The sequence below is a fragment of the Talpa occidentalis genome, unplaced genomic scaffold, assembly GCF_014898055.3.
Source record: "Talpa occidentalis isolate TD23 unplaced genomic scaffold, MPIMG_talOcc4v2.1 talOcc4.4, whole genome shotgun sequence".
Lineage (NCBI taxonomy): Eukaryota > Metazoa > Chordata > Mammalia > Eulipotyphla > Talpidae > Talpa > Talpa occidentalis.
Window position 1 is genome coordinate 94,778,327 of NW_023604295.1, and position 16,015 is coordinate 94,794,341.

Below are 16,015 nucleotides of genomic sequence, written 5' to 3' on the forward strand. Positions count from 1 at the left end.
CTGACAATAGATTTGCTCTCATTTTTAATAATCATAATAAGCTATTATCATGCTCATGTAATTTTTTGGAAATTGTACGATCACAAAGACAAATGTGTACAGAATATTTCCAATAACAAAAACTAGATCATGATTGAAATGTCTTAAAAAAAATGTTTATTTTTGAGCTGGAGAAAATAAAAAGTTTGGGAGGAAAAATACAGTTATCATAATCAAGTATTTCCTCCCTCTTAAGCCTCTTTAATAGGGATAAAAGTCTCAGGATATGCCCACAGGAATGGTCTGCAATAAAGAAAAATTAGGTCACTGTATAGTAATTTCTGCAAACTGTAGCAGAAAAGCCAAGAACATTCTGAGCCAAATAAAAGCTCTCTTTTAGGTCAGGGCTTTTTTTGTTTTAGTTCTTTAATCCCTTATTTCTTAACATATTACAGCTCAAAAATGCCTATACACTTTACTAAGGATAATAAGGAAACACAATGTCAAAAAAATTTCACAAACATAATCCTTTTTAATTACAGGTCTCTCTTTGGTAAGAAACAGACCGCCTCTTATTTACTTTCACGTACATAGGAGAGGGAGACTAAATGGTATTAACCTGGTAAAGAAACACTGTATATAAACGTTGGTGGAAGGGTAAAGAGTTTTAAGTCACACCCTTTTTAAGAAGAGTAGACAACAGAGGATTTCCTCTTACATGTAGCTATGGTAGAGGATATTAAGTATTGCAGAGCTGGAACAGGGTATTTCCTGTAGCCAGAAGGCCATGCCTATGAACATTTCAGTCAACTGGTAGAAAATTTGCTATCTAAGAGCGCTTTTTAGAAAGGAAACAGATGAACAATAGGCTATTATAAAAATATGGTAGAACTTCACCTTTAAATTCACCATTTTTTTATTCCATTGAATTTTCATAGAATCCATGGAGAATAGACAGGTTTATTCTATTTATTTTCTCATTAAAATTAGAAATAACCTATCTAATACCATTTGCAATTCCAGGGGAAAAACTCAATACAAACTAATACACACATTAACAAACTTCACAGAATATATATTCTATCAACCTTAAGCAACACCCACCCACCCACAAGGAAGCCAAGTCTGAACTGCTATAAAATAACCATTCTTCATTATAGCTGGATCCAGATTAAAAGAACCACTAAGATCCATTGCAATGGGAAAATATTACAAATAAGCACACAAAACTGACGTAACAAACTTCTCTACTGACTCCTGCTTCTCCAACGTATTTTTTAAGAGAGAAATAAGCATTTTTTGAAACTTGAATAGCAAAATTATTACCCAACCAAGTATTTCTAAGCCTATACTATTAAAGATAGCAAATGACAGATGCCCAAATCACCAGCAACTCAACGTTGTTATTTTTGAAAAGAAAGGTAACTATATAAAATTGCATTCTCCCAAGCAATGAACAGGGGAGAAAAAAATGTTAGTTTTAAAATGGCTCTATTTGTAGGTTTTTTTTTTTTTTAAAAAAACCAGCACCAAATGTTCATATTTAATCATTCTGAGCAACACTCATGAGTTAACATTTCCTAACAATATGGACAAACAAGAGTGAACATTAAGGGAATTAACTTTCAAGTAATACTGTATGTTGATAAGAACCATTAAGTAAAATAATCTGATTGGCTTATTTGTAAAACTACTGTAGGTTTGCCCAATTTGGAAACAGCATGCCTCACTGCACAGCTAATATACCTACACCCCAAATCATGGGTACAGCATATTTTATTATGCTATTAGGCAAGATTTAGTAAAACAATGTGAAAAAAACATTTTTTTTTTAAAAAGCAAGATAACTCAAAACAATCCATTAATAGTTTTCTATTCTTCCTGTTAGGGGAGAAAAAACAACCCATCAAACCACTACATGAAGTATCTAAATGAAAAACTGAAAACAAGATTCACAAGTACTAGTGTCAGGTCAAGTCTACATAACCCTTTATTATACTATATTTACAGCAATAGTATGATCAACATTATACAAGTTTTCTTATTTCTTCCTCATACTGTGGCAATTTTATTCCCACTTGTAAAACAGATTTCAACTGTGCAAATGATCTAGATTAACTTTTTGCACTTTAAATTACAACCCACTGGATGTTAAGTTTCCTGAAATCTATTTTAAATTTTACTTAAGGCTAAACCTAAAAGTAAATTCTTTTAAAAATACGGTACTTTAAAACAGAACCTTGTAGAAATATACTGATACCAGTGTTTGAAAGCTAGCCTACAGAGGAGGGTAACTATCATACAAAAAACTATGGCTAACTCCTGTTAGAAGACTCATAAATAAATTTATCATGATAGATAAAATCAAAAGATGGAGATTTAGGTTTTCCTAAAATGAAGCAGTTGCTCAGGACACAAGTTGTGTGTATTTAAATCATATTGCTTCTTTGAAAAAAGAAACATGTTTCAGCCAGGCATTCCATTAACAAGACGTCATGCCATTTTCACCTAGTACTTTGATCACTGGGTACTAGTATTACCCAAGAGAACCTTATCAAAGAAACTGGTTGGCAAACCTACTAAATGTTCTCAGGTCCCTTAATTTTGATAGTCATCTTAGTAAATATAAAACTTTAGTTACTTGAGCAATGGAGCTTGTAAAGTGCATTAGGTATAAGAAACAACAGAAATGCCAAACTCACTTAAGTAGGACTTCAAGGGACTTGATGTCACCAGCAGGGCAAAAAAACAACATTATAGTTTTCTGTTGAGATTTTATTTGAAATCTAATTTAAATTGTCAAAGCTACAAAATGGGGGAAGACATCTGTATTATTTTTGCTAAGTCACAACATCCTAAAACAAAAAACTACTACTGCCAGCAGATCCATTATACACATTTCTGATGAAATTCATTAGCACAATAAAAATTTCATCTTGAAAAACAGCCACAATGAAAGTAATTTATACAATATAAAACAATGACATGTCTACAGATGCAGTTACTCATGAGTTTACACATGCATTCACAAACAAATAAACAAAAACCCCAGGAATGCTCTTTCATTTGATTTTTTGTTTTTTTTTTTTTTAAAAACAGACTGTTCAGGCACAAAACAAAATCGCATTTCCAATAAGTGACAGCATCTTAAAAACTTATGTCAGTGTTTGTTTTTCTTTGACTTTTTATGAGACCTGTGTGGAGACCGGGACTGAGATCTGGATTTCTTCCCTGATTTCTTAGGGGATCTAGACCGTGATCGCCTAGATCTTTTAGGTGTCCTTGAACCAGATGGTGATCTGAGGAAACAAACAAAAACAACTTATCAAAGAGTTCATGTGATCAACAATGACTGTCCTTAAATTATCTAAAAACAATCTTTGACAGAGGACAATAAAAACGGCTGCAAACTTCTCAATGTATACTTTGCCTACTATACACAAACACAACAGATTTTGTACTTACGATGCAACACATCAGTGATCACCAGTGGTGTGTTTGCTTAAAAGGGCAAATTCTCCAGTCTATCACTGATTTACTGAACTAGAATTTCAAGAGGTAGAAACTGGGAGTATGCATTTTCAACACGCTCCTCCAGGATTTTGACATACCACAAAGTTACCACTAAATCCACACATTCAAAATGGTATTTAAGTCACAAAATTTTAAAAGAAGTTTTGCAGCCTTATCTTCTTGAGGGAAAAAGTACCAACCACTGCAGCATCATTCAAGGGATTTATAAAAGACAGCTAATTTTGTAAGTGGTCTTTGTAAAGATTACCAAAACAAATATATTTCACATGTGTGAGTGTTTATATACACATACATACACATACATGTATACACCCAGATCCCATTTAGAAAACAGGAAAGTTATAAAAGATTTTACTAAAAAATAGTCACAGTAATTAGGTTTTAGAACATAAAGCAATTTTAGTGCTCAGGAAAATTCCTCAATATAACACCAGATAAATAAAACATGTCTAAATTACTTTTCCAGAACTACAAAAAAAAACTCTCTCTATATATATAAAAAAGCATACTAAAATACACAGTGAAGAAATGGTATTTGAGGTATTTATTTTCACAAGTCTCTACCCAAGAACTTGCTAATAAGATTGCTGGGAGGAGCTTGGGGTATTTTTCTTTCAACCTTGACAAAGTCAAAGAACACTATAGAAACGAAAGAACAGAAGGAAAAGTAAAGCAGCTAACCCTATTCCATACAAAACAATGAACGTGACGTTTGAAATTCTTGACTGATCTTTACTTGTTATAAGCTTTCTGGGCTTTAGTCATTAGGAGACTGGGGTGGGGAGGTATCACTTTGGTTTTCTAAAATTCTTTAAAATGACTGCCAAGCAAATTATTTTCAAAAGCTGTTAGAACAAGAAGGAAACTGGCATTTGAAATATGACAAAGAATGACTTTCATTTACCTTTTGGCCTTTTTGCTAACATCTCTAGGAGAATCTTTGTGAGATGACCTGGACCGTGAGCTCTCTTTATGAGATCGTTCTGAACGCTCTGATCGCTCCGATTTTGGTGATGGGGATTTCACTCGTCTACCACTGCTACTGCGAGATGGGCTAGGGGAGGTACTGTGTCGCCTTTTCCTATGGAACAAAGCCCCCAAAACATTCCATACATGAGCAAAGGATCAGGTATTCATTTTCCTTCTACTAAATTAGCTACCAATTTACACTAGCTTTATTTTCACTAACCTTATTAATGTGATTTTCCAGCAACATTCAAAGTCCTTTATACTAAGAACAAGTAAGTCTTAAAAATAGGTTGATGGAGATAGAAACTGAATTCAACCAAAATGGATTTACTTTTGCTTTAAGTGAGATTATTTGGACAATGGACAAAATTTCCTTAAGGTCTCCGATTAGATAATACTGGTTTTTTATGTTAATTTCCCAATCATGAAACTTTTATTATAGTTATGTAAGAAAACAGGGCATCATACGGACAAATTACTTTTAAAAGCTTGGTGGGGAAGGAGAAGGGTAAAAAAGCTTAAGTAGAACTATTTTAACATTTTGGGGATATGGGTGAAGGATTGACCTGAAAATTCTTTATACTACTCTTCCAACTTTTCTGTAGATTTGAAATTACAACAAATTAACTTAAGAAAAAAAAGTGATAATTTATTATTTAACCAGTTAGTATAACTATATTATCTGTAATCAGAGTATTACCTCTATAATAGCTAAACCAGATGTTCTTTTCCTCATTCGCTTGCTTTTTATTAGGAAAACCTCAATTCTGTTAACTGAATCCATTTTCTCTACTAAATCAGAGATTCAGAACTATGAAAGTAAGAAAAAAAATCTAGAAGAAATGATCCTGGCTAGAATGAAGACTTGAAGTAAGAAGCAAGTTCCAGCGGACTATGTATACAATCTTTAGACACAGGATTAGGAAACTCAAGTTTATAGGTAGCAGCCTCAGCACACAGAGTCTGGAAGAAATGCTGATGTAAGAGGCAACACGGAAGATCTAGCACGCTGTTTGTTATTTAATCCTTAGGTTTGATACCTAATACAGTAACTAAATTCTCACACTGAACTAAGGCTAAGGTACCATATTAACCATGCAAAAGGATGATGTCCCAGTTAAGTCAAGTATCAACTAAATACATCCCATTTTAAACTAACTCTGCCTCCTGCAGGTAGGAAAAATTCTGTTTGTTGGCATCAGTCATAAAATAGTTACAAAATAAACACTACTTCAAATTTTGAAATCAGTATAGGCATTAAATGACAATGTTATACCTTTCTTTCCGTGTTGGAGTACACTCATCTTTTTCCTTCTTATCTTTGGATCGAGATTCCATTTTTTCCTTATCTTTCTTATCTCTTTCTCGTTCTCTTTCTAATTCTTTTTCTTTCTCCTGTTTTTTTTTTAAAGAAAGATTAGTCATTAAAAATATACCAATCTGGGTTAGTCGCATTTATGTAACATTATTTTCTCTTCTAGCCAACTATCTTTTAAATCACAACTGCAGATGTTGTACCGTTTTAAAAAAAAAATACCTACTCTTCCAGGAAAAAAAGTCTTTTCTTCTGCTTGTATTGAATAGTAACACTGACACAAGTGACAGTTAAATATTTACTGAGTGCTTATCATATGCCAAGGTATAACTAAATAATGTGTCATATACCAATTCATATAATTCTTCAAAATACTCTCAGGCACAGTACTATTATTCTCATTCTAGAGATGAAAATTAAGACTCAAATGTTAAACACCATACCCACAGTCTCACAGGATGGTTAAGTCAGAATTGAGCCCAAGCTTCAGAGCCAGAGTTCTCTACCACCTATAAAGCACTATCTTTACACTTTTAAAAAATTTGAAAATGCTAACTCCATTCTGACCCTTCCATCTCAGACTACAATAAAATGGTAGTGACTCTAACTCTATAGCAAGTTGATTTAATCAGAAGAGAGTGCTTTTACTAAAGCAATAGGCTGAAAGGGGGAGATGGCTATTTGCAATAATCACCCATCAGAAAATCTTATTACTAAGAAGTCACCAATTGTATTAGAAACTTTAAATCTTAATTTATAAAAGAATTAATTATATGATTATGACATAATATAAACCAGAAAAGTAACTTAGTTGCTTTATCCCCAGCTACTATAATTGCTACTTCTAATTAGAAACTATGATTTTTGTTGATAGTGTAATTAATGGAGTGGGCTACCAACAATGAACCCACAAACACAACTTAACACTTCACTATCAGGAATTTAATTTCTCTGTAATTCTTATGCATCAAGAAAGCTACCTGATTAGCTGCTAAAAAGCCTATACTAGGCATTGGCAAACACTTTCTGTGAAGAGCTAGATAGTACATACTTGCTTTGTGGACTACTTAGAGTCTCTGTCACAAGTATTCAACTCTGCCACTTTAGTACAAAAACCACCACAGACAATATATTAAGTGAAGGGGCATGGGCTGTGCTCCAGAAAGTTTATTTACAAAAATCAGAAAATGACCATGGTTTACTGAACCCAAGCATATACTTTCAAGAAATAGGTCCTTCCTTCCAATTATAATCATGGACTACAAGGAGACTAAAATGTTAATATATTCAGTGCTACCATTAAGACATCTCAAACTACATAGTCCTCCCTGCAGATCAAACCCCATCTCCAAAGGACACAGGGAGTACAAATACATAACGTCTCCTTGAAAATCTCATTTGCATCTTTTCTACCAGTTCTGCATCACTGACAGTTTCACAGTGATTGTAAACTCCCCTCTAGTTTTATCCTGTTCCTCTCTCATCCTATATAATATTTCTGTAATGACAATAAACATAAAGGTAGAAGTAGCAGCAATCCCAATAAAATTCTGGGTTCTCTCAACAATTATCTGTGGGGTTCCTTGTTCTAAAATTCTCTTTATATTACTCCACTTTTTTTTTAAATGTACAAGAATACAATGTCCCTCAAAGGTTTAAAATTCATCAATGAGGCTTTCTACTTGCTGTTCCTCCTTGCAAACAATGGAAAAGGAGTGCTACGTGAACTCCCCAACCCCAGAACTGCCCAAACTCTAACACCATCTTTGTGTCTGTGCCATTTCTCAGAGTTGTTTGTTGTCTATAGGATCTCCCAGTTTTGAAGGTATGCTCTCAGCAGGATTTTCTAATAGTCTAGCAATACTTCTGCAATTATACATCAAAGGAAATATGTATACTTTTCTTTAAGTATACCAAATTCCAATATTCTAGTTAGTTAAACAACTAGACTGGAAAAAAACATATTAATGAGTAAACTTATTCCTTACTCGTTGAAGAAGTTTATCTCTATAGTGTTCTACTTGCTCCTGAAAGCTTTGGCCTGGTTTTTTAGGTCTTTTTCCAGATTCTAATTCATCTTGGAACTTCATAACTTTGAGCTGTGAAAAAAGACATTTTAAAAATGCATCTTTTCATCACTATAGCTTCTCAAGCAGTGCTTTACTCCTTGTTAAAAAATAAAAATCTTTTCTCAGGAACAAGTGTGTAAAAAGGAAAAACATAATAAATACAGCAAAGTAGTACATAATTAGGACTCAGTCAAAATACAACCTCAAACACTCTTATCTGAGGGGCAACTTGTCAGACAAGGCCAACTAAGCAAAATTCAAGTGACAGGCATGGATTATAGGAAATGATAGTGTAATGATTCGGAAACCAAGAACTGTGGTGCATGCCTTTAAGAACTCACTCTCTCAACACCATGATCATCAATTTGGTATATGGTTCCCCAAATTACAAAGGTAATGATACTAAAGGCAAGCATAACTCCAGTATGACGACAGGCAATAGAACATAAGGACCTAAACGCAAATTAAAAAAAAAAAAAAAAAAGGTTTAACTCTATTTACAGTACAGGGCAATCACTGGACATTAAAAAAAGGATTCAGGGGCCTCCCCGGTGGCTCAGCGGTTGGGCACTGGGTTGCGAAGCTGTCTGCTGCCTTTGCGGCACCAGTTCGATCCCCGGCTGCTCCCAGGCCACCGGAGGAGGGTCCCACATGGCGCGCAGACCTGTCCTGCCACCCGCTGCTCCCCTCAGCAGTGTACTTCGGTCCTTCTGCCTGCTCTGCTCCCCGCTCTGGCTCTGGTGAATTCTCTCACCCTCCCGTACCTCTGACTGTACCCAGTGCTTGTATAAATAAATAAATAAGTCTAAAAAAAATTAAAAAAAAAAAAGATTCAGAAAGTACTTTTTTAGATAGTATTTACTGATTTTAAAAAAAGTCCCACAAAAAAGTTCCAATTCCATTTCTTAGTTATCCTTCAGAATGTTCATATATGAGCATAAAGCTACTTATACAAAAATATTCATGACAAGGCTGTTTGCAAAAGAATGTAGGTTGTTGGCTGATACATATTTTACACATATATAAAATATACACAACACACATACATACGCTTAAATCCTTACTGAACTAAGGGAGGACAAATAAGGTGAAAAATATGAAAATTCAGAGGATGTCCAAGACAAAAGTGGAAAGCACCCAAATCCTGGGTAATACCATCAGGCTGCAGATCAAACCTCAAAGAAAAGAGGTAAAAACACTCTTTATAGAATTACCGTAGATGCAAACCTCTTAAGTGATTTTATTCAGACATTGAGAAGTTCTTTAAATGCTATTTTATAGTTTAAAATAAGACATCACTTGTACTTATTTCCCCCCTTCATTACAAATGAGGCTTTCCAATTGCTTGCAACAAGCTACAAAAAAAAAATTTCTTTCCATTCTAAGTGGCAATTTCATTACTTCTGACTTCATTAACATTTCTAGTATGGTCTCTGATTTTTGCCCTTTTTCTAACTAATTCCACTTTCATAATCAAGGTCATTTCTTTTTCTTTTTTTTTTTTTAAGATTTATTTATTTTTATACAAGAGCTGGGGTACAGGTCAGAGGCGCAGGAGAGTAAGAAGATTCACCAGAGGCAGAACAGGGAGCAGAACAGGCAGAGTGACTGAAATACAATGCTGAGGGGAGCAGTGGGCGAGGCTGGAGAGGTCTGCCATGTGGGAGTCTTCCTGGCCAGCTGGGGATAGAACTCGTGCTGAAGAGGCTGTGGATTGCTTCACAGTGTGGTGCTCAACCCACTGTGCCACCAGGGAGGCACCGCAAGATCATTTCTAATCAGAGCTTTGAGGTTCTCTCCTCTTCTTTCAAAACTCTTAGAAAGTGTTAAGATTTTTTTTTTTTTTTTGGCTTTAACGATGATTTCAAGTACTAAGATAATGGTAAAAATGATGGGAAGGGGATTGGGGTAGAATGTAAACCTTTGAATTCACCACCACATGAAGATCCCCATAATTACAGTGACTCTTTTCTATAGACTGTAAACCAGTCTCATTGTGGTAAATCATTTTTTTAAGAGTTAAGCATTCACAAGTCAAACAACAGATCTGAATGTTATTTGGAGGGCAAAAGGCATTCCTAGAGAAACATTTAAAAATCCCTTGGGCCTCCCTCTTGGCACAGGCAGCTGAGCGCAGCGCTGTGAAGCTGTCCGCAGCCTCTGCAGTGCCGGTTCGATCCCCACCGGCCGCGGAGATGCCCACCTGGCGGGCAGACCTCTCCTGTCTCGCCCGCTGCTCCCCTCAGCAGTGTATTTCATCAGTTTGCCTGTTCTGTTCTCCACTCTGTCTCTGGTGAATTCTCTCACCCTCCCACACATCTGGCCTGTACCCCAGTTCTTGTATAAAAAAAAAAAATCATTAAAAAAAAAAATCCCTAAGTTATAGCTTCTGATGATACAGCTGAAGTCAGGTACAAGTCCAGAGTACCCAGAACACAGGTAAAAAAGGGTCCCAACTCAAAAAAGAGCAGTGCATATAATGGCTGGTTAGTCTTTTTTACCTTTCTGTTGCTCTGGGACAGTGACCAGCTATCATTTTCTTACTCAACTATTCCCCCTTTTCACAGGATCAGGACAGAAACATCTACTGGGGATGCTTCATTTGGAACAAGAAAAAAAGAAAGTTTGCATTACAATACCCTTCCCTCTCTGACATGTCTGAATACCTTTGGTAACCAAAAGAGACATTAAAAAAGGAGAGGGAACAGAGTGAGGGAGAGAAGTTTCCTTGAGATTATTTGGATACTCCTGTGTGCTTTTCCCCCTTGTCTTATTAAGCCTCATTCACTGTCCACTCTCTCCCATCAATAAAGGGTTCAGACATTTAAAATGAGGCTACTATAATAAAATACGAAGATAATTTGGAGCACCAGAAAATATCTCTCATCCTTGCTACATATTATGTACACTCAAAATATTTCAAAGGCTCTCCCTATGAGCCATTCACTAGAAATACATGGATGAACAGACAAAGATATGGTCTTTTTTCATCTAGAATTCAGTATATCATATATAGAGCCTAGATATCAAACAATCAAGTCAGGAAAAAAATAATACATACACAATATACACACAAAATCACAAGACATAGAGAAGCAAGCAAATCCGGGGGATAAGGAAAGAATACCACAAAAGAAGGGATACTTCAACTTAAAAGGCCCAAACTGAGGGTTGTAGGCAAAAAGGAAAACAGTATGGACAACACATGATGCCAAAAGGGAATCTAGTTTGTTGAAAAAAGTGAAAGTCTCTGAAGTGTAGCTTAAACTTCAATGCCACACTAACCTCAATTTCACGAAGTTTAGCTCGCTTTTCCTCACTCATTTCAGGATACTTAGAGAACTTGGACTCAGTTATTTCTTCTTTGATGGGATTAGAGTACAGATGATGTTCTTCAGATTTGGAACTTTGAGTATCATCTTCATCTTCACTTTCTTCTTCCTGACTTTAAAAAGAAGTGAAATACATTGTCAAGTAAATAAAAGAAATGTCAATTTTTTAAATCTGGTTATTTTCTTTTCCACTGCCTTAGACTCTAAATAATACTGTCACTATTTAACCTTATGTTTGTAAGAGGAAAATTTACCACTAAAACATTTCCTATAAAATATTGGATAAAACAGACGAATGTTTAAAAATTATTTTCTTCAGAAAAATTGAGCTTCAACATATAATTTAAAATATCTTACTTCTGTGTTAATGTTATCTGTGTGCCTTTCATCCTGCAAGTTAAATGAAATGAATAATCAATGCTTTCTGGAAACTCCACAGTTCAGAGTGATTTCATGAAACAATGCTTAAAAAACCAAATGTTCACCTTTCCTTTAGCAGAGCCTATAAACTAAAAATTACATGAGTTTGTATCACACAGAATTACTAGAAACAATCAATGCTGCATGTAAAGACTATCTGATCAACATGCAATCCTAGGAGCAATATATAAACTTTTAATGTTTAGCACACATTAGTACTCATGTCATAGCTCAATATGAAAATTGAGCTGGTTCTATGTCAGATAAGAAGAAAATGAAAAGCTGAGTGATTACCATGGGTAAGGATACAAGGAAAAAAAATTCTCCTGCCCTAGGGCCTCCCCGGTGGCGCAGCGGTTGAGCGCTGGGTTGCGAAGCTGCCCGCAGCCTCTGCAGCGCCAGTTCGATCCCTGGCTGCTCCCAGGCCACAGGAGGAGGGTCCCACATGGCGCGCAGACCTGTCCTGCCACCCGCTGCTCCCCTCAGCAGTGTACTTCGGTCCTTCTGCCTGCTCTGCTCCCCGCTCTGGCTCTGGTGAATTCTCTCACCCTCCCGCGCTTCTGACTGTACCCAGTGCTTGTATAAATAAATAAAATAAATAAATAAAAGTAAAAATCTTTAAAAAAAAAAATTCTCCTCCCCTTCTAGAAACAATTGAGTGGAAACTGGCAGGCAACTATGTGTAAAGTGGTGATCACTGCAAGAAAAGAATAAGACATTTCTGCAGCACAAAGGATGAAGGGGCTTTAAAAAAAAATCTGTATTCTAGAACTGAGCTTTGTGTGTGTATATGGGCAAAATCTGGTAAAATCAAGTCATCCATGCACAAACTAACTCAGAATATTTATGTATACACCAAATTTCTTTTAAACAATATTTTGGTAATAATGTTACTAGCCTAAAAAACATACCATTTTCCCTTTAACATCTGAACCTGTTAAGTCTTTATATGTTGGTATTTGGGTACTTAATAGTCTACCATAAGTAAAAGTCCTTACCAACTTCTTCGCAAATAAAATTAAATTTGAGAGTCTGCTAAGACTCACACACTGAATAACAAAAAATTAAGTAAAGGCAGGATAAAAATAAAGTGCCAGTAACACATATTCAAAAAAAACATGGTAAAAAGAGCACACTGCTAGCATTTTAATTTCTCATCCAAAGGTATTCTGCAAAACATTACTAAAATGTTCTACAAACTTTATACTCTCAGAGTCCCACAAATTATTAGTACCATATACAGGTACAAACTAATATAAAACTGAAATAGTCAAAATCATTCATAAAAGATAAAACCATATTCCCTTTGGGAATAAGTCTTTTACTTAGTATTTTTTACCAATTTGCCAGTTACTTCCTAAATGGTTTTAATTATTTAAAACAAAAAAATGACTTGTTTTATGGTGCATAAAAGTTTTACAAGTATTTCAGATGTTCTTAAATAAGCTGCATGTATAAATATAAATATTTACTGAAGTATTCTGGAAATGATCAATCACTAAGGATGTGTCACAGATAATTAAATTGTGGTATGAGTGCAATGGAAATTTCTTAACAGATTCCAGTCTGTTGTTTACAATTCCCCCCCAATTTTTTTTTTTTTTTTGCAGTATCAAATATGCCTTGGTAAACATCCTTGTGTACTTGTCTGAATACTTGCTTCCAACCATAGATTAGTATAGAGCAGATAAATATATGGAATGACATGGGTTAATACCCACAGAACTTGAGTGAAAAGCCTGGATCACAGAATAGTATATATATTATATAATTTATATTTAAAATAGATATGCATGTTTTTATATACAGAGACTTAAATGGCTGCACACTAAATAATCACATAATTTAAGGCTTTAAGTGAGCTATCCTTTGATAATTTAAAATATAAATATTTTGCAACTCATATAATTTTTCAGGGTCTGAGCAGATAAACAGTTTTGACTTCAACTCTTAGTTACCAATTCTAAATTCAGGTATCAATTTCATCTTGCTTGTCTAAAAAAATGGAAAGTTAAGATTTCAAATCCAAATTTCTTCACAGAAGAAATTAAATTACTACTTGGAAATTTTCTCCAAAGCATCTGTCATACAAGTACCTATATATTCAATCATATTTCTGCCACAAATGCAATTAAGTACTAGTTTCTGGGATTCAGTCACTAGAGAGCAGTAGTGAGGTATAAGAAAATATCAAGGGACAGAAAATTGTACATGAAAAGTATTTTTCGGTGGCTACATACGTTCATCAAGTTATTTTTATTATCAGAATTTGTTTGGAGTTCCTGAGAAAACTGAAAATATAAATTTCTCGTAATCCAATGCTTCACTGTTAACATTAAAATGCATTCACATTCCAAATATTAACATAAATATCAAATGTATGCAAAAAGAAATTTAATACCTTTGGAAATAAAACCAATTGAACTTTGAGTTCTGCGATGGCTTTTGTACTTTTTCTTTCCTCTAAATTAAATAATTATCTTGTGAGTTCACATACTCATTTTAAAACTGATTCTATGATGGTAAGAGATGTTGTTAATGATGGGATTACAGACATTAAAAAAAAGTTAAGAAAAACACTATTTAAAGCAAACTATTCTCAATTCCTATATTCCTAAACAGCCTTCCATAGCTCTTTCCATCAGCACACCATAGTTTTATTTTGTAAATATTTTGTCACAATAATTGCTGACTTGGTCTGATCACACCACTTCTGGAAAGATATCACTGTTGCCAAGTGTGTCTCATTATATCAAAACTTAATAGCATCGTCATAAAGCAGAGTTTTTCTTGGTAAGGTATAAACAAAAAGAAAAGCATTAACTTCTCATTCCATTTAAAAAACCACTTTTTTTGTAGAACCAAAACAATATTAGATGACAAAGATTTGAAAAAAATGCAGCTGACCATTTAGTAACTACAAAGTGAAAATGCAAAACCTAGTGTAGAAAAATAAACTCAAAAACAAAGTGAAACAAGATGCATCAAGACCAGAAACCAAAAGCTCTTTAATTCACTGGAAAAACAATGGCACACTGAAAGTGATACTCTTCACAAGATTTTATAAAAAGTGAAGTTTTCTTCTTCACTATTATTTCAAGCATACCTCTTAACGCATAAGGGAACACAGAAGCAAGAAACAGTATATTCAAACTTAGATTCTTACTTTTGATTTTCTTCTTCTTCTGATTCTTCATGCTGGTCAAATAACTCCCATTTAGAAGTTGTAACAGCTGAATGGAGGGGGAAAAAGGATGTAATTTTATAAGGTAAATTAGCATTTTTCCAGTAGCATGGTAGAGGTCCTGCTTTAGAATTAAGTGTTTCTATCACTAAAGTTTTTATCTACATTCATTTTTTCTTTGAATAGCCACTAAATCTATTTCTTCCCTTATACCTACAATAAAATTTTATTTTAATTCATGAACAAATTGTGTTGTCACCCTTATTTTTGTGTTGGATAGTTACAATTTATTTCATTGGAACCTTCAAATTTTCACAATTATAGATTGTATGGGCTACGTATCCAACTAAGTATAAAAGGAAGGTCCAAACACTTCCCATAAAGTCAAGCATTATGGGAAGGTAACGCTTGATGTCTTTGAAACTGACCTCTAAACAGATTTCCATAAGTTTCCACCTACATTGTCTACTGAAATCCCTTAATCTAAAACGTTCAGAGGTCTCTCCAATTACCCTTACAGGTTCCAAACTGAAGGATTTAAAAAATATAACTGTTAACAGCAACAACAAAAAGCCACTAAGCGTAATACAGTAATGTTGGGTCTTAAGGTTGAAACATGTTATAAAACATAAAACACACACAAACACCAATGATTAATTTTAAACACCCAATTTCTTAAAGCTCGATATTTACTGTTCTTCTACTCACCCTGTGCTTCCAATTCAGATTCATCTACAGCTTCCCATTTTGATGGGGCAACTTTAAATATAGGTTCATTCTTCTTTGAGTCTTCAGTCGCATCCACTATTGGGGAAAAAATGAGCCATTAACCCTACTAGAGGATGAGTTAACTTGAAGAGTTCGTGGATATTCACTATTATTAAAAAGTAAAATAAAACAACACAGACTAATAATGCTAGTTCATGAACAAAGACTACGATTAACACAATGATGTGCATCCGAGGTACAATTTTTAAAAGTATATACACACGATTTTTATGTAGATATGGTATTCGTGTGTGTGTGTGTGTGTGTATAAAAAAATTCAGAACAGGTTATTTTAGTCAAAAGGAGAAGTTAAGGAAGTAAATAAAATCCTTAATACTCTTACTTATTTTTAAACTATTAAATTAATTTACTATTCAGTATTTTAACATATAATTAATTCAAATGTACTGAAGATTGTGTACATTTTCTATATCCAAAAATGAGT

The 16,015-nt window shown here is 34.3% G+C and overlaps 1 protein-coding gene across 4 annotated transcripts in view; it reads right to left on the reverse strand.

Moving 5' to 3' along the window:
• Positions 1 to 2,739: 2,739 nt before the first annotated feature.
• U2SURP (U2 snRNP associated SURP domain containing) overlaps positions 2,740 to 16,015 on the reverse strand; it is a 47,470-nt gene continuing 34,194 nt past the window's right edge. For 3 of the 4 annotated variants that reach the window (XM_054700756.1, XM_054700754.1, XM_037525838.2), the window contains exons 22-28: positions 15,511 to 15,606; positions 14,785 to 14,851; positions 11,152 to 11,311; positions 7,786 to 7,896; positions 5,759 to 5,877; positions 4,418 to 4,594; positions 2,740 to 3,278 (exon numbers count right to left, since the gene is read on the reverse strand). In XM_054700756.1, the coding sequence (XP_054556731.1) occupies positions 3,140 to 3,278; positions 4,418 to 4,594; positions 5,759 to 5,877; positions 7,786 to 7,896; positions 11,152 to 11,311; positions 14,785 to 14,851; positions 15,511 to 15,606 (869 nt within the window). In that variant the 3' untranslated portion in view covers positions 2,740 to 3,139. The remainder of the gene's footprint in view (positions 3,279 to 4,417; positions 4,595 to 5,758; positions 5,878 to 7,785; positions 7,897 to 11,151; positions 11,312 to 14,784; positions 14,852 to 15,510; positions 15,607 to 16,015) is intronic. The other variant, XM_054700757.1, reaches the window with a different exon arrangement.